This window comes from Astatotilapia calliptera, chromosome 16, assembly GCF_900246225.1.
Source record: "Astatotilapia calliptera chromosome 16, fAstCal1.2, whole genome shotgun sequence".
Classification (NCBI taxonomy): Eukaryota; Metazoa; Chordata; class Actinopteri; order Cichliformes; family Cichlidae; genus Astatotilapia; species Astatotilapia calliptera.
This window is the reverse complement of record NC_039317.1, coordinates 15,033,897-15,060,337: the sequence shown is the minus strand read 5'-3', so window position 1 is coordinate 15,060,337 and position 26,441 is coordinate 15,033,897. Positions and strand designations below refer to the sequence as shown.

The 26,441-nt window shown below is 40.7% G+C and overlaps 3 protein-coding genes across 5 annotated transcripts in view; 2 read left to right on the top strand and 1 right to left on the bottom strand.

Moving 5' to 3' along the window:
- mgat4a (alpha-1,3-mannosyl-glycoprotein 4-beta-N-acetylglucosaminyltransferase A) overlaps nucleotides 1–18,532 on the top strand; it is a 29,568-nt gene extending 11,036 nt beyond the window's left edge. Inside the window, exons 2-16 of one of the 2 annotated variants that reach the window (XM_026144075.1) lie at nucleotides 3,461–3,628; nucleotides 4,906–5,046; nucleotides 10,375–10,508; nucleotides 10,623–10,669; nucleotides 10,814–10,927; nucleotides 11,773–11,848; nucleotides 13,085–13,199; nucleotides 13,676–13,806; nucleotides 13,899–14,006; nucleotides 14,084–14,158; nucleotides 14,282–14,400; nucleotides 15,389–15,467; nucleotides 15,791–15,851; nucleotides 16,017–16,129; nucleotides 16,224–18,532. In XM_026144075.1, coding sequence (XP_025999860.1) covers nucleotides 3,461–3,628; nucleotides 4,906–5,046; nucleotides 10,375–10,508; nucleotides 10,623–10,669; nucleotides 10,814–10,927; nucleotides 11,773–11,848; nucleotides 13,085–13,199; nucleotides 13,676–13,806; nucleotides 13,899–14,006; nucleotides 14,084–14,158; nucleotides 14,282–14,400; nucleotides 15,389–15,467; nucleotides 15,791–15,851; nucleotides 16,017–16,129; nucleotides 16,224–16,250 — 1,508 coding nt within the window. In that variant the 3' untranslated portion in view covers nucleotides 16,251–18,532. Of the gene's footprint in view, nucleotides 1–3,460; nucleotides 3,629–4,905; nucleotides 5,047–10,374; nucleotides 10,509–10,622; nucleotides 10,670–10,813; nucleotides 10,928–11,772; nucleotides 11,849–13,084; nucleotides 13,200–13,675; nucleotides 13,807–13,898; nucleotides 14,007–14,083; nucleotides 14,159–14,281; nucleotides 14,401–14,617; nucleotides 14,706–15,388; nucleotides 15,468–15,790; nucleotides 15,852–16,016; nucleotides 16,130–16,223 lie in introns of those variants that run through there. The other variant, XM_026144076.1, reaches the window with a different exon arrangement.
- A 151-nt stretch (nucleotides 18,533–18,683) lies between these two features.
- Nucleotides 18,684–20,706, top strand: coa5 (cytochrome C oxidase assembly factor 5). The gene is made up of 3 exons (XM_026144080.1): nucleotides 18,684–18,971; nucleotides 20,167–20,250; nucleotides 20,368–20,706. Exons 1-3 carry the CDS (start codon nucleotides 18,870–18,872, stop codon nucleotides 20,407–20,409), a joined length of 228 nt encoding a protein of 75 aa, XP_025999865.1. The 5' UTR covers nucleotides 18,684–18,869; the 3' UTR covers nucleotides 20,410–20,706.
- A 2-nt stretch (nucleotides 20,707–20,708) lies between these two features.
- On the bottom strand, nucleotides 20,709–25,815 carry LOC113007479 (inosine-uridine preferring nucleoside hydrolase). 2 transcript variants are annotated; one of them, XM_026144077.1, is made up of 8 exons: nucleotides 25,628–25,815; nucleotides 25,434–25,494; nucleotides 25,223–25,302; nucleotides 24,866–25,053; nucleotides 22,986–23,168; nucleotides 22,585–22,696; nucleotides 22,042–22,178; nucleotides 20,709–21,935 (listed from the first exon to the last, which is right to left on the bottom strand). In XM_026144077.1, the coding sequence occupies exons 1-8, from the start codon at nucleotides 25,650–25,652 to the stop codon at nucleotides 21,588–21,590; spliced, it is 1,134 nt and encodes a 377-aa protein (XP_025999862.1). In that variant the 5' UTR covers nucleotides 25,653–25,815; the 3' UTR covers nucleotides 20,709–21,587. The 2 variants fall into 2 exon arrangements, with proteins under 2 accessions (XP_025999862.1, XP_025999863.1); XM_026144078.1 differs by lacking the exon at nucleotides 25,434–25,494 and having other exon boundaries at nucleotides 25,628–25,813.
- Nucleotides 25,816–26,441: the final 626 nt, after the last annotated feature.

Below are 26,441 nucleotides of genomic sequence, written 5' to 3'. Positions count from 1 at the left end.
GGTTTCATCACGCTCCAACCAAAACATATTGAACCAACAGCAAAAAGAGACCAACTCTTCACATTTGAAAAAGCGTAACATGAATTCTGTCCTGCCTCAAAATTATTATTATTTTTGCCTTATTTGCTTGTTTACATACTTGAAGCATTACTCACTAGACTACTGTTGTGCATAATGTTGGCCTCCAAAAAGAGAGGCTATTTCTTGTTACCTAAGAAAGTTCAGCTTTCACAGGTGGTGTTAAATTGCAAAATGCCTAGCTACATTATTAAAAAACCTCTGTAATTTTGCTCTGTTTCACTTCAGCAGCATCAGTCTTTCCACAGTAAATGCCCATGTGTTCATTTGTAGTTTTCTTGAGTTTACTTTGTGTTACTTTAACACAATGGCACCTGCTGTGAAGCTTACACGTCTTATGAAGTCTCACAAGTGTTAGCTTTACTTTGATAGCAAGATGGTTTACACACTTTGTAATTGCTGAAAAATACTCAATTTTATGCATATCATTTTCCAGCAGAAAGACCCTTGGGGCTTAAGAGGACAACTCATTACAGAGCATGGCTGTAGAAATTTGCAGCGCTGTCAGTTTTGGCATGAAGTTTGAAGTCTGAACTGTCTTTTCTCTTTTAATTCATTTTAACACAGGGTCCTTTTTGTGTGTCTGTCTGTGAATGTGAGGGCTTGATTGAGTTAGTTTTAAAGAGTAGTTGCCAAATTTACATAGACCTATGATTCATCCAGCATTTCTCATTAATAAATAATATAAACCAAGCAAAGGAATCTAGGATGACAAATCAAGACGATATCTCACAGGAAAGGCCATTACAAGATACTGAAATATGAAAAAAATTGTATCAAAACATGAGGCAGGAATAAGAAAACAGAAAAAGGAGATCTTATTTAGTTCTCAGGCAGAGCGTAGCCCTACCCCCACTACCCATGATGCTAGAGAGCAGAGAGGAATAATGATATTTTATAGCTGTACTCCAGACCCCAGGTAGGTCTAATTATTTAATGCATCTTGTGCACCCGTCCTTCATCCAAAGGCTCTGTAGCATGGCTGTGAAGTATGTCAACCATTAACCCTGTAGACCATTTGACCAGTAAAAAATTAAAGTCCTTTCTATAGATTAGGCAACATTTTTGAAGCCGGGGCTAAATTTTCTTTAACAGTAATGAGATGTGTAATGAAATGTCAAGAGGGTTGTGTGAAAACTGTCTGGCGTATATATGCGTTACCTACTAGGTAATGTACTTCCAAATAAAAAAAGACCCATAGTTTTACCACCTAATACAACTGTGGATGAATAATCCAGTTAAATAGAAACCTTATCCACACCTTGTCCCCCTTTCTGAGGTATTTGGTGTATCTTTTGTCTGCACTGTGGGATTACAGGTGTGGTTTCACCTCAGCAGACCTGGAGTCCTCCAGTCAAAGAACTGATGTGAAGATGAAAGTCTTGTTTTAGTTTGAAGCTGCCCTATTCAGGAGTATTGGACCAAATGACAGCATCTGTCTGTGTGTCTTAGAGATCAACATTCAGGAGGAACAACATGGTTCTGTGCAACAGAGTAGCCAGGCCAGAGTGGATGGACAATAGCTCAGTGAGAGAGAGAGCGATGGAAAGGGAAAGATAAAGGCAGGGGTTTTCTTTTTTGTTGAAAGGGCACGCTAAACCTATGAGAAGAAGAAGATCAGAGACTAGCCGACGCACGCACGCACGCACGCACGCACGCACGCACGCACGCACACACACACACACACACACACACACACACACACACACAAACATGTTGGGTGTTGCTATCCTTTGACATAATGCTTTCCCTAGCCTCTTACCCTAACCATCAAAAATGAATGCCTAATCCATAACCCACATTTTGAGTCTGAAAAATGCCTTCAAACTTGTGGGGACCTGGATTTTGGTCACTGTGAGGCACAAATATAGTCAATTTCAGATTTTTGGTCCCCACCAAGAAAGGAAAAACCGGTACACACACACGCCAGATATTTTCTTTGTAGCCTCTCTCTAATCTTATAAATTTTGAAACAAAGTAAAGTCTTTACTGCTGCTTATACCAAACTATAGGACTTGCAATGATTGGCATAAATGTAGATTTTAACCAACCAACAGACAACTAAGGGTGTTCGCAGACTGACTAACTTGGTTAACTCTGTGCTTTAGTCTGATTGCACAATAGGAGGCATTTGAGCTAGAGAGAAACCTGAAAGTCAAGCTGGTGCAGAGTAAGCTTTGCACTGTGACTTCTGTATAATGTGGTCTCAGTGCAGTTTGCGGTGGACTTGGAAGTCTTCCTACACACCACTCAACTTCATTTGTTTTCTGAAAGCAAATGGACTGTTGTGTGCTGTTTGTGGGCGGCTCAAGAAGGGATCTGATCGATCACTTTCAGAGATGTTGATGCAAATCCTTTGTTACCGGTAGTTCTAAAAAAGCAGATGGCAATGTTATCTAAACCAGAACAGTCCCCATAAAATATAATGTAAAAACAGTAAACCTCGAAATACACACTGTGCTGCTGACAGTCAACCAGAATTAGATTTTCAGACACAGGTCCTGACCGTTTCCTGTTAAAGCAAGGGGTCATCACCACAACAGTCCAAGAGCATTACCTGTCAGTCTACATTACATCATGTCATACATACGTCATCTGTAAAATGTCTTTGTGAATCGGAAATTTACCAGAGGTATGGATCACATGAACACAGATTCTGGTTAAAACTCTGAGGCTTTGTCAGTGTTGTATCAAGAATGTTTCTTACAGACAGCTGTTCCCTTTTTCTTTCCAGCTTCTTGTTTCAAACTCCTACACACACTACTCAAAGTCTGCCCCATGATGAATGATTAGAAAGACAGTTCTGTTCAGTTTTTCGCAGTAAATTACCTCTAAACTTCATGAGTAAGCATGGGGGTATTTCCAGTAATGGCGTGATCATGTGTTGGTCACAGATTTGAAAGCTGGGTTCTTTTGCAAGTTCTTTAGGTCCTTGCACCATCGGAGCAAGCAATTTTTTTCCTGATTTTGTTTTTGCTCTCGTTTTTATTTTTTTTTGTGGTGTCTCTTTTCCTTCCTCTTGAAACTTAAACATTCACCGACCTCTAAACCTGTTTGGTAAACCAATTCAGAAAATGATCAGATTAGATCTGTCTTTGCTGGTCAATTTAAAGGTTTTATGTCTGTAACTATGCACATATTTTCAGTTATTATTAACAAGCTTACCTCCTTGGTATAGGAATTGATGCCTGGGGTCGGCATTTACTCATTTTTAACATCAGTGCAGGTTCTTGCCTAGCTTAGCATTAGCATGTTGTCTGTGCAGATGTTTTCAAAGAGTGGAAGTTGTGTTAGCAAGTTGTGATTAATTCAGTGAAAAATTCATTACATTTCTGTATATTCTCACTTGCTAATGTCTCCTAATTTTTTCCCCTTCATGTAGAGAAGCTGATAGCGTACCAACGGGAGTTCCACGCTTTGAAAGAGCGCCTTCGTGTGGCAGAGCACAGGACGCTGCAGCGTTCGTCGGAGCTCAACAACATTCTCGAGCAGTTCAGACGCGCCATTGCTGAAACTAACAGCAGCAAAGATGCCCTCACAAACTTCTCAGGTAACAGAAGTAACTGTTTTTACTCATCAACATCCGGCTGAGCTTTCAGTCATTTGCGTGCAACAGATGTACGAGTGTTTGTGTGTAAAGTCTGGAAAATTTCAATAAAGCGTCACCTTTTATCTGCTCTGCATCTTCTGCTTATTGCGTTAAGCTTAAAATATCCTGCCCTTTTAGATGTTTTGTGTGATTATTATGACAGTGCTGTGGGAAAGTACCTTTCTTTGTCTAGCTCTAGACTTTTGAATGTCTCCACTCTTCAGGCTAGATTCCTAAAAAAAAAACAACAACCCCAGAAATAAAAAAACAAAACAAAACTCCTGCTCTTCTTGAGCACCACTAGTGTTAAGCAGGTTGGTGTTGTTCTGGCAACTGAACAAAAATGGGGAACATATTGAATTTTTACGTTAGTGCCACTTCACGCCCAAGCAAAACCAGCTTGTTGGAGTGGCTTAGCATCAGTTTCGACCTCAAGTGACTTTAGATTCATGGGCATGTGTTGGTTTCCTGTCTTAAGTTAGTGGAAATTTAATTTCCTCACTGATAGAAAGCTGCTAGACTAAAGTAACGTCAGACTTAAAATAGAAACTGAGTACAACATGTGAAATATTCTGAGATCAGGCTGTACATTTTCTAAGACGTACTTCATTTGTGAAATTTTCCTTGATCAATTTCAGATAGACAGACTCATCTCTCAAAACCACCAGGTGGGTTTAAAATCTAGGTGGGTGAAAGACAGCAGTCAGACAGAGAGATCCAATCATGTTGCTTATTTTATTTAGTTAAATAAGTAAGTGAAATTTGTTTTTGAAACACATTTATACATGGAAAAAAATCTGTCCAAAGGTGCTGTACAAAAGAATAAAAAGTGAGTAACGTACAAGATTACAAAAAAACCATGGATTAAATACAAAATAAAACAACATGGTCAACAGATTATGAACCCAAGAATGCCATAAAATACAAGTAGGTCTTTAACCTAGATTTAAAGATGGCAATATTTGGAGAATTTGCAGCTTTGTCAGTAATCCACATCAAAGTCATTTATTCTGAAGAGATGACGCTTCTGTTGCTTTTTTTCAGTCATTAAAGTGATTGTAATGGCAGAGATATGCTATCGAAGACAATCAAAATAAGGGATGACATACTCCCATCTCCCATCAAGAATATCATTGTTACATGATCTGTGTGTAAACAGTTGGGTCATGTCTCTTAAATGTTTCATGAAAATGAGGAAGAGCGCTTCACTTAATGTGTTTCTCTGTGCTTGTTTTCAGATGAGACACAGAAACTCCTGAAGGAGTTAGCAAACAGGAAACCTCTTCAGGTGCCAAATATCTACCACCACCTGCCTCATCTCCTCAACAATGAGGGCAGCCTGCACCCCGCAGTGCAGGTTGGTCTTGGCCGCACTGGAGGTGAGAAGTGCATACCTACACTGCAGATTCAGTTTAATGTTCCTAATTTACAAGGCTTTCTGTTTTGTTTTGTTTTTCTCTGCAATGTGCATTGCATGCTTATCCTGCATAAGCACAGCAAACCCTCCAGAGATCCTCATTACACCAGAGAGAAAATCAAGTCTCAACAAGTTTTCACTCTTTGACTAGTTCACAACAAGTACCCATCTGGACTGAGCTATGCAAAACAATATTTGCACAGTTGGAGATAATTGTAGTCCGTGTTTGATTTTTTTTGTAGTCTAACCGTTTAGATTCAAATAATTTCACTTTCACATTACCCTCCTTTGTTCCTCTGACTTATTTCTTCACTTGCTTACACATTTTTCCTGTTTACTTGTATAAGCCACCCGAGCTACATACATTCTGGGTTCTTATGAAAGAGCTTTAGAACAGTGTGAAGATGGTAATCAATAAACATGCCTGTGTGTATCAGCCCTGCCCCCGTGTGTGTCTGTGTGAGTACAAGGCGGATGAGTACCGTACATCCTGATGAGTAGGAACTGGAGAATTGTTGTTACTTTTTTACTTTCACTTATCTTTTTACTTTGGCTTTGTAAGTGTGATAGTTGGCCTGAGTGCCAAACAGTTCATTTGATGTTTTCACATTGCAGTTAATGGCTGGACAAATTTAGATTTAAGACATTTTAAAGGAAAACAAAACAGGGACAACTCGGAGAAATAGTTTACTTCTCTCTGGCTGCCTGCCAGGTCAGTGGTTAAGTAGCGGAAGGTATGGTGGCTCATAAGCACAAAGCTGATGGAACGCTAAAAGTACATTAAAACTAAAGCCATATGTTCCTTGATGCTAAACTACAGGAGAAAAGTTTAAAGCTGTTTTAATCTGCCTCCTTTGGCTGGTGAGAAGGTGACCCTCAAATTCCAAGTGCTGGTCAAATAAAGCACATGTTACATAATAAGGTACTACATTAAAGAAAAAAGTGCAAATTCTGATGTTGCCATCTCTTGGTTGTTACCACCCCATCTGATGTTTCACAGATTGTATATGTTACCTGCATTTTGGCTTTCTTTTAGACATGAGCCTTCCCACTGATGATGCTGAGTTTGTTGCTGCCTGTTGTCATCCTGTCACCAACTTTCCCCTCTAAAGTGCTGTCAGTTGTTTTCACTGGAATGCACAAATGAGCTGGAGTTGTTGCTGCTGGGAAGTAGTCGCTGATCTGTGCGGTTGGTGGGTCACAGAGACAAATGACTCCACACACGCTTTCTGCCCCTCCACTAACCATGCATGTCATATGGCATACTTGGCTGGCTGCTGAGAAGTTTTGTGTCACGATACCAACAATGCCTTTAATGCCCCTTCTTCTCTTAGTTTGTTATTTTTAATCTATCTTAGCTTTTTTTTTTTTAACCCTTCCTTTTGTTTCTTTGCTACTCTAAGCATATCTGACATTGGGATAATTATAGCTTTGAAAATTAGGACATGACACTGAGCGAGGATAAGAGATGAGGATGAGAGAAAGAAACCGTTGAAGGAACCTCTGAGACCTATATGATTGGAGTGAGACCTGCCTGAAATCCCTTCAGACAAAAGTCAACAAGAGTGTTACTGTAAAAGGAGCCGTGCCGGGTCACACATATGTAGCCTTTAGCAAGTCATCTGCTTGTCATCTTGTGCCGTTACACAATGACTGCTTTGTCCGTTGCTAAGCAACATCAGTTATACACTAGTATTTGCTTCTGCTGACCATCTATTTAACATGTCACAGGCTACACTTGAAGACCTCTTTTCATCCTTTTTTTCCAGAATGAGAAATTTCTTACAGTGATCTCTGTTGCTGCTCGGTTGTTGATCATAGGAAGTTATGTGTTTCTCTTAGCACACGCGCTGTTGTTTTCTTCCTCACAACTGGAAAAAACAAAAAAGCAAAGTAAATTACCTCGAGGGCTAAACGTAACTTGCTTCACAGATCTCTCCGATACTGTTTGACGCTGCCCTGCTTGTCTCTGTAAACTAGGCGTGATGCAACAAAATGCTGAACAAACCACATCTTTGCATGTTTTATTCTTTGCTCTTTTGCCTGGATCACATTTTCATATAAACCATGTAAAGCGGTGGTAAATATCAAGTCTGTGTTCAGTGGGATCTTAGCTGGGATCGTAGTTCATTATTGTGGCTCAAGAGTTGGCAGTTTGCCTTGTAATCGGAAGGTTGCCGGTTCGAGCCCCGGCTCGGACAGTCTCGGTCGTTGTGTCCTTGGGCAAGACCACCAGAGGGCCCGGTGGCGCCAGTGTCCGGCAGCCTCGCCTCTGTCAGTGCGCCCCAGGGTGGCTGTAGCTACAATGTAGCTTGCCATCACCAGTGTGTGAATGTGTGGGTGGATGACTGGATGTGTAAAGCGCTTTGGGGTCCTTAGGGACTAGTAAAGTGCTGTACAAAATATAGGCCATTTGCCATTTAACATTTCATTAAACAACACAAAACCAATTAATTTAGTGTTAGCTCTAAAGATTTTTAACATCCTGTCATATCTGCTTCAGTCATATCCACTTTTACACCAAGGACTGGGGTTCAGCCAAAGTCCTTCTAAAGAGCACATCCTGTCACTTGGAACGTCTGCAGGCAGTTATTTTGAAGCATTATCTAAATTAGCTGATGAAAAAAAAAAAAACAGTTCAGGGCGTGTGCAGATTTTAACCCAAGGCAAGTGTTAAAAAGCTTTTTTTTTTTTTTTTTCATCTGTCAGGCTAAGTGGAGACAATGCTATGGCATAGACATGCATGGCTGGCCCCAAAACCGTGCCATTGGTGTTTACTGATCATGCCGATAGAAGCAGCAGGATGAATTGTGAAGTATACAGGGCTATCCTGTCTGCACAGGTTCTGTCAAATGTTGGAAAAGTGATTGGAAGGCGCTTCTCAGTAAATGGATAATGACCCAGTGCATACTACAAAACCAACCCAAGAGTTTCCATTGCCAAGTCAGTCATCTTATCTCAAACCCAGTACGACATGCTTTTTAGTTACTGAAGCAATAAAAACCTGTAAACAAGCACCAATAAAAGGTGGCTGCAGTAAAGGCCTGGCAGAGGATCTTAAGCGAGGAAACAGAGCACTTGGTGATGTCCATGGAGTCTAGACTTATTTATTATTATATTTGTATTCTATATGTATCCTCTAAATAAAAAATAAAAATAAAAAAAAGGGGGAAATGACTGAAATCCCTGAATAGGTCAATTAAACATTTTGGGAAGTTCCTTGAATTAAAGCTTGAAGGCTTCACTTTGTCACATATTGATTGGTTGACTTTAAAGTTCACTATGACAGTGAACAGAGGCAAAAGTAGAAAAATTGTGCATTTGTCCAATAAAATATGGCCATAAGTGTACATATACCTTTTGTCCCAGACTTGGAGAGTAATGGAACAAATAATGCCTTATTTGTAGATATAGTTGAAGACCTGCTTTTCTTATATGCATGCTCTGTCATACGCAGTCCTTTCACTGCTGTGCCAGAAGCAGACAGAAATGCTTTTTTTACATGAAGGAGATGAAAGGGTGCCAGAATGATGCGGGCGAGCTGATCAAGGGACATGGGGAGGGGCGACGCTGGAGTCGGGCCTGTTCGTGCTGCACTCGCATGCATTATCACTCATTCACTGTCTGCCATCCTCTCTTATTCTGCCACTCTCTGTCTCTTTTCCTTCCTCCCACATTCTCCTTTCATCCTCGACCTACTTTCTTGGTAGTGGTGGTGGGTGTCGCTATATGACATGGAGCTCCATGTGAAAAACACAAAGCAGAACTGGGACAGATTCTCCACGCTCTGGAGCAATCTCACTCTGCTCCTCACTTATCCACACCTCAAGTTTGTTTTATGCTTTTGTTGTAGCCCCTCGTGTCCCCACATTGGCTCAGTTAGCATGGTGCTCCCTACAAATACACCCCTGCATACACACAGGTTCATGCACATAACATGACGTGCACTTCAGTCATAATTTTTTCTAAGAGGTCTCTTGTAACTTTCATGAGCACTGTAGCTCTCTGGGAGCTCCCAGAGAGCTCTGGGATGTTTTCCTCTTGGACATCGTTGTACAGCTTATGTAAAATACCCCAAACCTCCTTTATGTGTGAACTTGGGATTTAAATGCAACATATGCAATATAGACATAGAAAGCTGAACATAAAAAAGGGGGCATACAGATGAATAGCCATTTTCGTGCTGCAGGAAAACACAAATTATTTGTCAGATAGCCAGCCTGATTACTTTCACACCAGTGTGGGCTTGCTGTACACTTTCTGCTCACTCATTTTATCGTTATCATGTTCGCCAGAAAAGGTGAGTCGTGTGTCCTTCAAAGTAAAATAAACTGCTTTCAGTCTGGTGTAGATATCGGCAAATATCTCGATAATAAAAAAATAACCCTGTTCAATATCAGCCATAAAGAGGTCATACAATTAAATTTCCTAATGATCTTAATGTTGTTAAGATATTAATAACAAATGTTAATAAATGTTTTAACGATTTAATTAATGTTGATCAGCTAAATGTAATGTTAGTTGATGTCATTTCTATTGTGGATGTCACGTCTCCTTCTAATTGAGGGCTCACTTAGCTTCATAATTTGTGACTGGTGTTTGTTTCTTTGTTTATTTTTAATCTTCTCCCAGCATATGTAGTAAATTAACTGATGACAGTTTAGGTTGGCTGCCATATATTAACAGACTGGGTTTACCAGCTTATCAAAATGTGAAATTTTGTTTTTATATTACCATAACTATAACTTTTAGATTATTCATATAAAGCAAAACCCTAGAATATATGAGGTTATAAAAGTATATGATTAAATCATCAGCTCTACTTTGTGGCTTTGTTTCCTTATTTCTCTTGGCTTTGCCCTGCCTTACTTTTTTATTTAATGATTATTATTTTAACTTTAAGAGTGTTCTACAGATCCAATGTTGAAATTAATGTCACATAATAGAAGTTTATATATTATTTTAACCTATGTCTAAAGTCCACTAGTTTTTGCCTTCACACAGTAATTTGGGAAACCTTTGCCTTTGAGTTAGTGTTGATTAAAGAGAACATTTCGTTAAGAACACAAAGCATGGTATTGCAGATGCATTACAAGCCGTCTTCATCAGTCATCCTTCCCACTGACATCTGTCATTGTGGGCATGAAGTGCTGTTCATGTGGCTTCAGGCCAGTGTTGGCCTGTTGTCTAACAGCAAACTTTATTTGGGTTTTGGATCCACTTGATTAAACCGCCACCTCTGCAGCCCTGGACTCTTCTTGTTTCTCACCTGTCTCCGTCTTCCTCCTAGTTACCATGGTGATGGGGATCCCCACCGTGAAGCGGAAGGTGAAGTCTTATTTGTCAGAGACGCTGCGCTCGCTAATAGACAAGCTGTCACCGGAGGAAAAACTCGACTGTGTCATTATAGTCTTTGTTGGGGAGGTGAGATTTTCGCATTTATAAACCATGAGTCATAGCACCGTGTTCTGCACAGTGAAAGAAAAATTATTCTAAAAGGTCTCTGTCTGATATGTCTTTATGCTACGATCGATCCAGACTGACCTGGAATACGTTCACAGCGTGGTTGCTGGCTTGGAGAAAGAGTGAGTATATTTTTCTGCTTTTTTTTTTTTTTTTTTGATGGGTATAAAAAAAAAAGTATAAATATTGTTAAGGACTGAAAAGACTGTAAATGCGTGTGTGTGTGTGTCCCATATTTGATGTCACAAATGGACTTCATTCCCCAGGTTTTCTACAGAGCTGAGCTCAGGCTTGCTGGAGGTGATCTCCCCACCAGCTTCCTATTACCCCGATCTCAACAACCTCAAAGAGACTTTTGGAGACTCCAAAGAGAGAGTCAGGTATGGAAGTCAGAGCTGTGACACTGAATGAGGGCAAAAATGTGATGGCAATTATTATGGAAACGGTGGAGAAATCAGCCCTGGGAGAATGAAATAGGGCAGAGCTGTGATGAGGATTGCAGAAAAACTATAAAGGATGAGTCAGGGGAAAGTAGGAGGGGAGAGAGCAGGCGAGAGCTTTTAGGTAGGTTGCGTAGGTACTTAGTATTCCACAGACATTTCTCAAAGTCAGATCAAGGTCATCAGCAGCAGCACCCTCTGCCTCTGTCTCTCTGTAGTGTTCAGCTCTTGTTATCCTCCCTACTCATCTTCGCTTTGTAGTAGGCTAACAACTGGCTTCATTAAAAATCTGTTCATGGTGCACTTGAATAATAGGACTGTGTGTTAGGTTCATTTGTGGGTGTTTGTTAGCACTGATGCTTCTGATGGGGATATAAATAGTACAGTGTGTTGTTGAACATGCTCGCTGTGGTGTGTTGTATATTACACACTTATTTTCTGTGTGAGTGTGCATCCATGCCCTCAGCCTGTATCTTCTCTTGATCTTTTTATTAATAGTATGTGTATGTATATGTGACAGTGCATGTGCACCCTCAGGCACCTCCCACACAAGAACACCTGCTGCCTTCAGTCAATCTGCAACACCTTGTAGATCAAACAATTAGTGTGACAGTTTGGTTCATCAATTATTCAGAGTCTGCTGCTGCAACTTTGTGTGTAGCCGAGACTACAGCTTTGCTTTCTGCATGTAAAGCAAAGTGTCTGACATGCTGCGTGCACATATATGATATTCCTGAGAAGAAAATACAATAATCTGTTTGTTTGTTTTTAATGTTTTTTTTTAGATGGCGTACGAAGCAGAACCTGGATTATTCTTTCCTCATGATGTATGCTGTAAGCAAAGGAGTTTATTATGTCCAGGTATGTCTTTGGTGCAGTAGCATGTAAAGCTGAGCACACACTTTGTTCAGTTCTGGTATTGGTTTGTTACTGGTTCGGCCCGGGTTCGAACCCAGAACCTTTCGGTACATGTCCCTCTCTACTTTCCTCTCTACTTCATTGTTTTTATTAAACGTTAAAAATAGAAATATTTTTTAAAAAAAGTTCATCAGGAAGAACAGTGCAACATGTTCATATTGACCTTTGATTATCTGTTTTATCCAACAGTCCAGTTTGGGCTTTAGAATCAAAAGTGAGGCTTTACGTGCTCTGAAAGTCATTTAAAATTATTCTATTTTATCGACTTCCAAGACTAAACTTTCTCCTTTTCTCTGCTACGGCAACACTGAGGACACAGTCATCTTGGTTGAATAAACTTTATTGGAATTTCTGTGTAAGCCTTTGACCTCTTTCACTTCCACTCTGAGCTCCACGTCATTGTTGGTTTGTTGCCAGCAGAAAAGACTCCGGCTTTGGCCTTACAGGGAGGCCGATTAAAACGTGTAGTGCGTAATTAAAATTGGATGGTGTCTGCCCAGATTTAACAGTTAATCCTACTAGCATGCTATAGCTCATAGATAAGAACTGAAGCAGAGCGAATGACAGGGTGTACCAAAACAAACATGTATCACACTGGAAATATACTGTGCTCAACAATTTAGGCGGACTATGCAAAATGTTACACACTCAGTTCCCAGATTTGGATGGACTGCGATGTATTTTTTGCAAATGTGAAAGCCTGTTTTCATGCATAGTAAGGAAACAGGTTTTCTTTTATCAATGAAAACCAGGTCATTTTTCAGAGGCACTATGGTTTATTGTTGTAGCTAGGTTTACTTAGTAGGCTGATCCTCTTAGATTTCTGCAGCCCTGAAGTTAAAGTAGATGTCACATATGGGATTTGATTCTTATACAAGCCATTCAAAACTGAATGTAACTGCTGTGATCTTTTATCTTTCTGTCTTCTTTGTGCGATGTGTCATTTCCATACTGTGCTCTCACCTGAAGGCAAAAGGTACTGCCTAGCATAGCGTCGCGCTACTCTAGTTTAGTGCGCAAACTCAGAAGTGTTTCTTAACTGAGCTCAGAGAGCTGTGCTTGTGTGAAAATAGAAGAGTCTCCCTCCTACTATTCACCCTCTATGCCACAATTAAAGCCCTAAACTTTAAGGGTTTCTTCTGTTTTTACAGTCTGATTTTCCTGTGTGTGTTTGTTTAGCTGGAGGATGACATTGTGGCCAAGCCCAACTACTTTGCCACCATGAAGAACTTTGCCCTGCAGCTGTCTTCAGAAGACTGGATGATCCTGGAGTTCTCTCAGCTTGGCTTCATTGGTACTACGCATTAAGCACTGAGCATCCACCAGTGTTCTGTCAAAACAAAGCACAGTCAGCAAAAACACATTTGTGATAAGGCATTTCCATCCTGTAGCACTTGATTATGACAACAGTGAAATGAAATGAAGCACATTGGGAGCAGCCAGTAAAGAAAGAGGAAAGTGATATTGATCACTATGGAAATTAGGTAGTTGCAATAAGCAGGAAAAAACAAAAGTAAATGAGGAGTGGGTACGTCTTTAGCTCATGTTGCATGCCTTTTAAGATTTTTAGAGAATTGAGGTTTCCAAAACAGTATTTTCACTTTCTTGCTGTATTAATTCCTGTTGATTTGCTCTGTTTTTCTCTTGTTTACTCTGTACCAGAAAGTCCCCTGAGCCCTTTTCATGCTTTAATCATCTTGCTGCAGATAATTTGTTGCTAATGAGCTTCTGTGGAGGATCAATGAATGTCTATAAACTTGTTTCCTACAGGAAAAATGTTCCAGGCTCCAGACTTGAACCTTATTGTTGAGTTCATTTTTATGTTCTACAAAGAGAAGCCCATCGACTGGCTGCTGGACCATATTCTGTGGGTCAAAGTCTGCAATCCTGAAAAAGATGCGGTATGCATTCTACTTCTACTACTTGTATGAATGAGAGAAATAGTCTAGCAAAAATAGGTCTTACCATTGTTCTCCTGCCACTTCCCCCCCAGAAACACTGTGAGAGGCAGAAGTCCAGCCTTCGTGTACGGTTTAGACCTTCACTATTTCAGCACGTGGGGCTCCATTCCTCTCTCGCTGGAAAGATTCAGAAACTTACGGTGAGTCACGGGTGTTTATTTTCCACAGCAGTTGAAATGTCTTCCTGTGTAGAAACACTTGTTTCCTCTTTGTGTAGGACAAGGACTTCCTGAAGCCCCTTCTGCACAAGATGCATGTTAACCCACCTGCTGAGGTCTCCACTTCAATGAAGGTATCACTCTGGAGTTTTGGTACCTTTGTATTCATTGTATAGTTACTAGTAATAATTACAGATAAAAATATAATTAGCTATTTGCAAAATGATGTGAGGAATAAAAGAGCGTGTCTCTTTCAGGTTTATCAGGGTCACACGTTGGAGAAGACTTATCTAGGGGAGGATTTCTTCTGGGCCATCACTCCTACTGCTGGAGACTATATCCTGTTCAAATTTGACAGGCCTGTTAGCATAGAGAGGTAAATAAAGAGCTGCTTTATTTGTGTGGTTTTTACCCCTTATTGCCCCAACAGGCAAGCCACGTGGACATCCAAATTTGCAAACAAGGTGTCATACTTTTCAAGTTTCAAATTAATACCATAGGTCCACCTAATAAAAATGACCTTGACCCCAAGGTTAGAGATCAAGTTTAGAGATAGTGTTTATTCAGATTTAGCTTTTGTGCTTTCTGTGCAGTGCAAATCCAAGGAACGGGATGAGCTAATGAGAGTACGAATGGGGGCGATCGTGGCTCAAGAGTTGGGAGTTCGTCTTGTAATCGGAAGGTTGCCGGTTCGAGCCCTGGCTTGGACAGTCTCAGTCGTTGTGTCCTTGGGCGAGACACTTCACCCGTTGCCTACTGGTGGTGGTCAGAGGGCCCGGTGGCGCCAGTGTCCGGCAGCCTCGCCTCTGTCAGTGCGCCCCAGGGTGGCTGTGGCTACAATGTAGCTTGCCATCACCAGTGTGTGAATGTGTGTGTGAATGGGTGGATGACTGGATATGTAAAGCGCTTTGGGGTCCTTAGGGACTAGTAAAGCGCTATATAAATACAGGCCATTTACCATTTACTCTAAATGAAGCATTTTCAGGCCGGCTTCCTACTCTCTGTGGAGTGAGGGTAGAAAGGGAACAAGGAGCTAATAACTATACTGGCAGGTTTAAGCAGAGCAGACAGAAATATTGCATTTTATAGTATTTAAAAATAATAGTAATGGCTTGAATATGAAATCTAAGAAACACCAGCCTGGACATTTTAACCAAGCTGGTGTACCCAGTTGTCTCAGCTCAGATATAGCGTGCAGCGGGTTTGTGTACTTTTGCATACCCAAATTCAGCCGTCTTGGCTCCCAGCTCCAATTTGACAGACTGTGTGCATCTGTGTGGCTGGTACCATTGGGGAAAAAGAAAGTGCAGGGATGCTTATCCATGAATGACGGCGCTAAAACATGTGCTTGATTTGACTGGCAGGTTCCTGTTTCGCAGCGGTAACCAGGAGCACCCAGGGGACAAGATCGAGAACACCACGGTGGAAATACTGCCCGTCTCGGTATGAAAACACCCACACACACACAGACTCTTACACACGTCTGCCACCTTTCTCTGGTGCGGTGTGTGAATGGCTCTGATTAGATTATATCGAATGGCTGCTCTGAGGGACGTGGGGTATTGATTATTGACAGGAATGTGAGTGTGACAGAATCGCATACTCTTCCAGAGGTGATTCATTCTGACACTGTGCGCCACGCTTTGAGAACTGTTGCCAACATGTCTTTGAATGCAGCTCAAATGAGAGTCATCATTAAGATTATAAGATGAGTGTTTTATTTCATTTCATTTCGCTGTCCATCTGTTGTTGCCCTCTTATGTTAGGAAAGTGGACTTCAGACCAAAGACAAGTACAAGCGAACTGAAGATCGCTTTTATAGGATCGGTATGTGAATGTAATGAATTGCTACATGCTGTTTAAATACATGTTTTCTAGTTAGCTTTAGCATATTGGTTTAGAAAATATGTGTAAATCAGTTAAGGTTAAGGATCGTTTTTGCCTCTGATCGCTTACAAGTTTTGAGGTGTGCCTGTTTATTTAAACACACAGGTCAGTTTGAAAAGGGTGTGGCCGAAGGGGCTGTAGATCCTTCACTGAATCCTGTTGTTGCGCTCCGACTTTCGGTTCTCAAGGACTCTGCTGTGTGGGCCATTCTCAGTGAAGTAAGCCAATCACACTTGCCATCTGTTGATGTGTTGCACAATAAACAATGAATATCAATGCACTAACTCCATGGTTGTACCTGTTTCCCCACAGATACATATAAAAAGGGTAACAAGCTGAACGGTCCTGAGGGCCTACGTGAGTGATGGCCCCTGGGGAACAGAGCCCCCCTAGGCTGCTTATGCAGGGCCCCTGGCACCTAGCGACCAGCAGTAAAGTCATTAGGGCTTAGAGTTGCTCGTCCGAGCTTGTCTGACGAATGCCACCTGTTTGTCCCCCGCTCTCCCTAATATACTTTTGCTTCTCATCAGTCTGTTTCTCCCCTTCTTCATTCTTCTCTCCCTCACTCTTTTGCTCTTCGTTTATTTGTGAGAATGTGAATACTACTGTCTGACAAACAACAGCGGAGTGTGTGAGGACTTTTGATCCATGCTCTGTTGTTAAGCAGCTTTTAAAACAATCAGAAAAAAAATACTGGGACAAATTAATCAAGCATCTGAGGGAGAACCGGTCACCTGGCCACTGGTGTAGATGCTGCCAAATCCTTCAGTTACTCAATGCTGCCACCTTTTGGGCGAGCTGGGGCATTGCACTGTCACTAGCGCCTCAGCGAAGCCTGCCATGATCAAGAATGTTGTCATCACTAGTGGCCAGTTGCTCTCTGTTCTCTGCAGAGATGACGGAGCTCCAGATCAACACCAGCCCAAACATTAGAAAAAAATGTTTCCATCTAGAAAGGTGTGGGTTCCATTTAAATGCTCAGCTTATCCTGAAACACACACTCAGGATGAGCTTACCATTAAAAAGATCCTGCCTGTAACCAGACGGTGACACCTTTGACCACATGCCAGTATCAGTGGTAACTACCCTACTCCATGAAGACAATGAATACCAACACCTCTTATCTGACAGGCTGTGTATGACCTCAGTGTCCATTTATAGGAAATCAATCGGACATTGCCTTGGCACCATTTTCCTGAAGGAATATATTGTTATATTGATATATTATTACAGCTACGACTGACGATCTATGAAGGTGATTTAATTTATTTGAAATAAATCTTTAATTTGTACAAGAGGTAAAATATATTTTTATTCTATCAAGAGATGTTTATGGTAGTTCAGAGTCTGTGTCTTTGTGTACTTTTGTGCGTTTTTCTTTTCTAAATGCTATTGTACATATTATTTTCATTATAACAGCTACTTGCAGTTGCTTTCTCTGTCAGTACAAATAGCTTGGTTCAGTTTCTTATTGTTTCTCTCCTTTTGACGCAAAATGTCATAACTAATTTATTGGAACTGATAAAAAAAAACTTGATCGTAGGAAATCTGCTGAACAAAGCTGTAGCTGTGTGGGTCGAAATTGGTAATATGTGCCTTATATGTTGGTCCCTTGAAAGTATTTAACGTTATTCCCGCTCACGTTTGCCTACACGTCAATTGCTGGATATACTAATGTTTTGAATATTTTGAACCCACACAGTCCAATTAGTGATTGGATGTCAACGACAATAATTGTGTGTTGTGCTGAAAGTGGTAAATGAGCAGGGTTTGTGCCAGACGACCATCTGAAACGGCGTGATTTGCACTGCTTTCTTTTTTACAATCTTAGCCTTCATCGCTGTACCCAGTTTTCCATTTTTCCCACGTTTTTTTCCTCCACATTGCAATTCGTTTGTCCAGTCATGTGTCAGTTTTTTTTTTGATTGGACATAATATTATGACTACTGATAATTGTGGAGAGTGCCACTGATTGTATATATAAATACAGTAACAATTTATGTCTCTCTATTACTTCCTCTTGCCTCTCTGATAGTTTCTAGAAATCAACTTGTATTTGTGGCTGATTTACTGAGTGGAAGCTGTTTTAAAGTGGAACTTCACTCATTTTTACTTGTTAAAAGGGTTTTTTTCAAGGGGGTAGTGAAGTGCCTTTTGGTGGAATCAATATGAATATTTTTTAATTGACTAATCACGCTTGTTCATGTGCATTATTATTATTTGTAATTCATTAAAAAAATGCCTTTTGGGTCATAGCAGGCTCCTCTGCCCCCTGATCAAACCTGAGCTGACTAAAGAAAAGTGGTACATTCTTCACATTTACAGAGGAGATGGGAGAAAATGCAACTCAAGTTGCTGTTTTGAGAGTTTGCTGCATCCATATTTAAACAAACTGAATGCATGTAAACGGCATGAAACGGTCATTTGATCCTTAGGACCCCGCTCCTTCCTGCATTTGTAGAAAGTAGAAGGCAAACAGGAAAGGAGTGTTGCTTCACAGCTGCCGCTCACCTCCAAACATCTATCAGTTCATGTGCCTTCATCGTGTACATGCGTATGCCTGACTTGCATCATTTTTCATTGGACATCTTCCCAAATAAATGCTAAAGGTTGTTACGAGCCATGGCCATTTTGTGTTGATTTTGTTCTACTTGCATTATTCATGTCATCTGCATCACCGGGTTTAATTAAAGACATTGAAAACTTTGCAAATAAGACCTAAAAGTCCAGCGTGTTAAGTTTTCGCAAGTTGATGAATAAAAAAACATACAAGGAAAACTACAATCGTTCCCAGCATGCATAGCTGAGTACTTCCGTTTTCCCATCATGCCATTTCAGAAAGATGGTAGCTTACAGCTTTCATAATAACGTCGGTTTTAGTGCTGTGAACTAGCTGATTTTTCTCACTTGTTAGTTTACTAGTACGGTGATAACTGGTGTTAAATTGAATTCCGAACAATGCCGAAATATTACGAAGACAAGGAGGAGGATAACAGAGCATGCGCAGGCATCAGAGAAGACTTTAAGGCATGTCTCCTTCAGCACGACTGTGTTGTTAAGGTAAGTTAATGTACCCTAGTTGAGGGTGCTTAGCTTAAAACCAAAGCAATCAATTCTGTTACACCTAAAAGACAATCTGGAGACAGAGCCATAAATAAAGCGCGGGAAAGAAATACTTGTGAAAGATTCCTGAGGTTAGCCATGCTTTGTAGCCTACCCACTGTCCTAGAGTACAGCCCATAGACAGTGCTTTAGTTTAACAGCTGCTAGAAACTATATGAATTACATATTACCCAAGATTATTATTGGTTGTCCTTCTTTCTTTCGATTGGCGACACTTGTTTACCTTAAAACTTACACCTGTCCTACGATCGTCATTTCGCTGGGTTGTCAAATGTTGCCAATAACAAGAATTAGCAGCACCACATTAGCCAAGTCGGCGCAGTCTCCCCAAAATACATGTTTGCTTGTTTTTTTTTGTGCCTTTAACTGACCGGAGCTGTGGTCGAATATAATAAATAAATAACAACTACTTCGTCTTTTTCTTGACCTCGATAAAAAAACACCATGAGGTCGTGGAATAGCGAAAGACTTGGGTAAACAGGATCAGAAAGCCTGCAGGCTCTGCCTCCCATTCTACTTTTAAAAATACCTGTAATCACAAATTAACAGTCTGAGAGCCAAGCGATTCGTAACTTTCTGTGTTAAAAGGATTTAACGGGGAGCCAATGAAGAGAAGCCAGTATGGGAGGAATATCCTCTCTTTCTAGTCCCTGACAGTACCCTCGCTGCAGCAACTGAAAGCTTTTCAGGGAATTTTTAGGACAGCGTGATAATAATAAATGACAGCAGTCCAGCCTATAAATAATAAATGCACCCTGTGTCACCCTGAGACAGGATATTTTTAATTTTAGAGATATTGTGCAGGTGAAAGAAAGCAGTCCTACATATTTGGTCAGAAATGACTCCAAGAATCCTCACAGGAATCTTTCCCTGAGGCCGGGGTAACTCCTTCCATAGCAAGTATCATCAAAAAAAGAAAGCTCACAAAGTGAAATAAAATGTTTATCACTGTGAGGTTACATGAAAAAAACAGGTGGTGATCCTGTCCACTCTTATATGAGTAAAGAGGATCCAGTGTTTAATGGTATGTCACCGATGCCAGTTATACTTGTGTTTATATACAGTGTGGATATAATGTACATTTTACTAATAGGAAGGGCCCAGTGTATGAAGTGGTTTCTTATTTTTTCAGGAGGGAAAGAAACCCAGTGAGTGTCTAAAGGAAGGCCACTGCAAAGCCCTGCAGACATCCTTCTTTGAGTGCAAGAGGTCAATGGTGAGTTTTAGGAAACAGTCAACTAGTCATTAAAACAGAGAGCTTTCTAATTTCTGATAGGGGCTTATTGTGCAGTTAAAAAAAAAAAAAAACTTAACCAAGATCATCTGTTTACAGCTGGATGCAAGGTCAAGATTCAGAGGAAGGAAAGGAGAATGAGGAACCAGGCGAAATCTGATGCATCTTTTTAGGGTTCAAGCAGCTCCGAGTACGTGCATTGATGTCCAGGGAATGTTCCAGCGTTACAAATACCTGCTGTGGACATGTGTTGAGAAAGTTGGTGACGCACTGAAAACAGGATTACCGACTAATCAAGCGAAGTGCAGGACTGGGGACAAAACCTGTACAACTCTTCTGATCGATGGGAGTTTTTATTTCTTGGGAGAAAAATGTTGGATGAGTGTGTGTTTAAGGAAATGCAAACACTTGTAATAAATTAATGATTACAATGGACAAGATTTTGTTTCAATACATTATATTGAACTTCTGATTGATAGCAAACTTGTCTACAGTATAAACATTATACAAATGAGGTGTCCTGCAGAGAGGCAGTGCTATGTCAGTCAGTTCCCAGGTGTAGCTTGCAGTTTCTGCTCTATGCAGGGTGCTGACTTATGACCACCATTGCAAACAGTTTCTTCAGTCACAGAACAAGCAAATCAAGTTCTTCATGTCCTCCCCATGTACCTTCACAGTTGGGTCAATCCACAATTAAAGTCAGTTCAACGCCTTCAGAATTAGACTATAATTAAAAAACTAACAAACAAACAGATGTGGCTCAAAACTCTTCATTTTTGAGTCCATTTAAGAGTGAGCTCAAATTGTGTCATTAAATAAAGATAAGTCTGATTTTTATTCAAGACCTTTTTTTTCCTTCTTATTAACTCTGAGCATCGATATCATGGGATGTGTCTGTTTCAGTAGCAAAACTACAACACTTGTCCATCACAGTAATTATGAAGGAAATATAAAGGCTTTCTAAAATCCTAGCGGGAGATTGGCCGATCACAACAGTGATTATAAACTTTCTGTTAAGCAGGGCTCTTTATTTTAGGCTCCGCATTCTTTCACATAATAATGGGTGTTTTACATGCCACGCAACTCTTCCATATGAAGGCATGACTGTAGCTGAGCAAATCATCGACTGATGGAAGACTGGTGGTTTGATCAGAATACAGAATTAGAATACTTTATTAATCCCTAAGGAAATTATGTCAATTTTAATACTCGAACAGGGACTTGGACCCTCAATCATCGCATTCACAAACCTGGACGTCCATGTTACCCGCCCCATAAAAACAAACCTGTAAAGGTGCCGCTTCTGGCCGATTTAAATATTATTGTAAAGCTGCCATCATCATCTGCTTGAACTTCTCCAAGTCCACCTTCCTCATGAGACAAACCTCGCGAGCGTCCTTCAGGAAACCCACAGTGTCTACTATCATCATGCCCCTGGTGTGCGTGCCTGACAGCTCCACGCTGACTGGGTATTGGTCGCTTTCTATGATGAACGAATCATCTATGGCGGCAGCCACTGCATACGAGTCGCAGGAAATGAAACCCGAACCCGCGACGCACTCTTTCTGCAAGCGTTCAGTCTGCGCCGCCTGGTAGCTGTGGTGGAAGATCTTCGTCATGAAGCGAGCTTTACTGGTGTTCTGCGCCAACCATTCATCGCAGAACTCCTGTTGAAGTGCGAGCAGAGAAAAGTGTTTTGTTTTGGTCACTTGACGACAAACATGTAGCACGAATCAACTTCTAAACGCTAAAACGTGTAAACACAGGCATTACCCAGGTTAACTTGTTGTAGCAGGTGAACTCCCAGCCGGCCAAGTAGGTGGGACAGCGGTACTCTTTAAGCACGATGTATGCAGCTTCTGGATCCACAGCAAAATTAAACTCCCCACACACTGTGGTGTTCCCTCGAGCTGGATTACACAGGGTAGAGACAATAATGAGAACCCCACACAGACAAAGATTACAATTCTGGTGAAAAAATAATAAATTACCAGTTGATATTTGATGGACTATGTTGTAAACAAAATGTTACTGATAAATCCAATTACCTTGTTTTGTTTTGAGATTAATTTAAACTGAAAGGGTGGAAAGCAATACTTGGAAAACTTCATAAAGTTTGGTAATGAAAAGCAACAGCTAACGACTTAAATGTTCCATCAATTAAATAATTGTTTCTGCTGTTAGAATGGGTCCACTGGTTATTTAGTCACGTCTGTCTGGAAACACCATAGAATTCATTCTAACGTGTATTTCTTCATAAACAGTTTATATCCTCTGGCCCTATGTAGACTTATGAAGCGACAGTGTTTTACTGACATTCAGTGTTGCCTCCCATGATGTAGAGGCCTTTGAGTTTGCTCGGCAGAGATGGATCCATCTTCACAGCCAGAGCCAAGTTGGTGAGGGGTGCCGTGGCAACCAGAGATACCTGGGAGAAGACACACGGATTAAAATTTTGCAAAAAGCGCACTTGTGCAAGCGCAGAGAGCTTTCCCCCAGAACCTTTTACGTGATAAAGAAAATGTCACTGTGATATTAATGACATTTATTGCTGACATAGCGATGTCATGTGTTTACTTTCCCTAGCGCACATGATGAGAGGAGCCCAGACATCTCAGAGAGCGAGACAGACTGTCATATTTGACAGCAACTTACAGGAGAAATATGGAAACTATCACAATCTCATTCTGAGGGTCTATCACTCACACATTCCTCACCTCTCCTGGGTTCTCGTTTACAATCCTGATCATAGCAATCGCAGCGTTTTCCTTCTGAACAAGCTCCAAACCGGGAGCCTTGGAGTCAGGAGCGTCACCCAGGCCATCCTTCCCGTGGAAGTGCCCCGAGCTGATGCCGCTGTCGCCGAGGATCGGCATAGCAGCGCCTTTAAACACTGGAATCTGCAGAAACATGCAAACGCAGAACCGGTTATAATTCATCCCTGCTTTTATTCCATCAGCATTCCCAAACCAACTTCAGCTTTTAGGCAACTGTAACATTCAGACTTCTGTTTCAAGCTAGAACATACTGCCACTAAGCAGCAGTGGCATTTTTATTTATAGAACACATTTCATTATGTTCAAACTCAATGTGCTGAACACAGAGGTTTAAATATAAAAAGCTTTTGAGTCTGTTTCTGTGTGTTGGCACAGATGTAATTGATCTCAGGTCAGCAGCTTGTTACAAAGAGCTGGAACACACTAACTGAAAGCACCTTCAGCACACTTAGATTTCATTCTGGGAACAGTTAAACCATCTGCTGATGACTTGAGAGGTCAGAGTGGCTCGTAAACAAGGTTGTAAACGGGGGAGCAAATCAGATTAGTCAATTATGAAACTTACGTGAATTTCAAGAAGTGTTTAGAGTTTATTACACCTTCTGTGTGCATGTGAATTGGGGTGGCTGTAGCTCGGGTGGTAGAGCAGGTCATCTGCTCATTAGAAGGTTTGTGTGCCAAATATCCTTGGGCAGGATACTAACCCCAATTTGCTAGAATGAATATTACATAGCAAACACTTAGAAAGAAAAAAAAATTGTATAAAATCTAATTTTCGGATTCATCCCTCTCAGCAGAGGTAAAACAGTGCTGTGAGTGACTTTCCACCTTCTGACAATGGTCATTCTGTGGTAAACATAATAAGAACAGTATGGGTTTACTTTAGCAGGGAAGCTGCTGATCGCGAGGAAAAGCCCTCTCAGCTTTGTATATCAATAAAACCAAAATAATTATCTCTGGAGTAACATCTGAATATATTCTGTTCTTCTTTCTCCTAGAAAGAAAAAGCTGAAAGTATTCAGAGTGACCAGAAGCAGATGAGGGAGAGGCGACTACAGAGCTCGACCTAACATAGATAGAAGGATAGATAAAAATCTTTATTTCCTCCAAAGGGAAATTCAAATAAAATTTCAAGGAGCAATAAAAATAGAGGTGGGCTCACCACTAAGAGTACTATGCTCACCATGCTGTGTGTATTTTAATAACAGATACAGCCTGGTACATCCTCCAGGGTAAAGAGGGTTAATAAAACACCTGATTTATGTTACTCATTTATCCTGAAGCCTTTTTGAAGCGGCCTAAACTGGCAGTCTTCTGTTTTGTATGTTTGGAAAAAAGTACAAAGGTACATCTCCATGTGGAAGGATTAACTTGAGAAATGGATGAACATAAATCCTGTAACTTGTGTGCTCATTTCTCTTTATTCATGTTATGAATACATGCATAAAAAAAAACTAAGTAAATGTCAACAATTGACCACTTTGACAAATCTGAATTAACAAAAATATTCCTCTGAGTGAGACGAGGTGCTTTGTGTTTAACTTTGCCCAATTGTTTCCAAGCAGTAGCTGGTTTAATATAATAACTAATATGTGAGATGCTTGATTTCATTTTCAGAGAATTTGGACAAAACTAGAGAACTAAAGCCAACTCCTTCAAACTGTCCACTTTCTGCATCGGGTCATGTGGCATGAGGAACAACTCCTCATTGTTAGACAATTCTATAAAATGCAACCTCGCTTATCACATGAGGCCAGGAAATTCCAACAATGTCACGCTACTTGATTTTAACACGAGTGTGCAACTACAGAGCACCCTACCTCGAGGTGACTGCAGGCTTGCAGGACTCGCAGTGCGTTTTTACACACATTCTCCACTGAGGTGTTTCCATGCACACAGGTAATGCCCAAGATCTGCACATTGGGGGCAGCCAGGGCCATCATGATGGCCTGAGCATCGTCCACGCCACAGTCCACATCCAACAGCAGCTTCTTCCTCATCCTGGACCCTGCGGTAAGAACACAGTTATCCAAGTGTCTGGTTAAACTAAGCTGAAAGAACACGGTCTTTGCACTGTGATAAAGAGGGCAGGAATCAGCTACACCGAGATCAGCTACACCATCTCAGTCAGTGAACCTGATATGAAACAGAAACGTATGCTATTTTCACATCATTACCTGCAGCAGTGTGACAGAAGGATAACCTGCAGTGGGTCACTCTCATAGACGGGAACCGGCCAAATTCAACTGGAAACAACCTTTGAACAGCAATAAAAACACGAAAAGCTGAATGGACAGTGGACCTTGTCCTAGTAGCAAAAGTTAATATTCCATCTACTTTATGGTCTGCTGATTAAAATTCATAATCTGTGACGGAACTACAATCAACCTGTGGAAAGACTGCTTCCTTAAATCCTTCCTACAAAGCGCTTTTTGCAGAAGAAATGTCCCTGAAATGACAGAATAAAGCATCGATGCTGTGTTTTCTAAAACTAAGCAGTCAGTTAAACGCAGTAAAATAAACGTAAACAAGCAAAGCCTGATTTGAGTCCAGCAAGAAAAAGTAACACGTTAATCCCTCACCTTTCCACAGAGGTCGATAAAACATCAGCCACTGCTACAAAGTCCCACAGAAACACAAATTGCTTCTGGGTCCTTATTCTTCGTCTTCTTCTGCCGCTGGTTCTTCTTCGGTGGTTAACACTAACAATCGGGTAGATTACCGCCACCCAGTGAGCTGGAGTGATATTCTGCAGCACGGGATAGGAGGTTCCCAGTTTATCTTTTTATTTATTTCAAATTTTATTTAATTAGTGACAAATTAAATTATTTAATTATGTATTTATTTAATTTATTCTGGCACAGCAGAGAGTTCAATTCAGTCTGCCAGACGGCTGTGGAAAATGTGAAGGAGGGCATAGATTTTTCATGTCTAACTGCAACTATTTTTTTTTTTTTACAGCTTTTCTTGCTGAGAAAGATCTCTCTCGTGGGCTATTCATACCACGCCATAGTAATTACGTAATGAATAAAATATTAAAACAGAAAAATTCAATTTTTTTTCACTGTTTAGAAATAGAAATTTCTTTTTTTTGTACAATGGATCTATGTGAAGGAAAAAGGACATTTACTATGAATGATGTCGATTATACATCTCAGCAGTGAGCTACCAGAACTCTGTAATTTTGTATTTATTCATGCTGGCAGATTTCTTACATTTACTGCAGCAGCAGTTATCATCATTTGACTTCATCAGAGTCTTGAGAATTTAATTTCTCCCTTTCTATCTCATCCAGTTGCTTTTCTTTGCCCCATTTTTCCTGTATATTAAATATGCCTTCCCTCTGACCCTTGTCCCACCTCCAATGCTTTTACATTCATTTTACTTAGTGCCAGC

Coding starts and splice junctions, on each gene's coding strand:
- coa5 (XM_026144080.1), top strand. CDS start 18,870: ATGCCGAAATATTACGAAGACAAGGAGGAGGATAACAGAGCATGCGCA. Junction 18,972..20,166: donor AGCACGACTGTGTTGTTAAG/GTAAGTTAATGT, acceptor TTATTTTTTCAG/GAGGGAAAGAAACCCAGTGA. Junction 20,251..20,367: donor TTGAGTGCAAGAGGTCAATG/GTGAGTTTTAGG, acceptor ATCTGTTTACAG/CTGGATGCAAGGTCAAGATT.
- LOC113007479 (XM_026144077.1), bottom strand. CDS start 25,652: ATGTTTTATCGACCTCTGTGGAAAG. Junction 25,303..25,433: donor AGGAAGCAGTCTTTCCACAG/GTTGATTGTAGT, acceptor TGCTGTTCAAAG/GTTGTTTCCAGTTGAATTTG. Junction 25,054..25,222: donor CTTCTGTCACACTGCTGCAG/GTAATGATGTGA, acceptor TTCTTACCGCAG/GGTCCAGGATGAGGAAGAAG.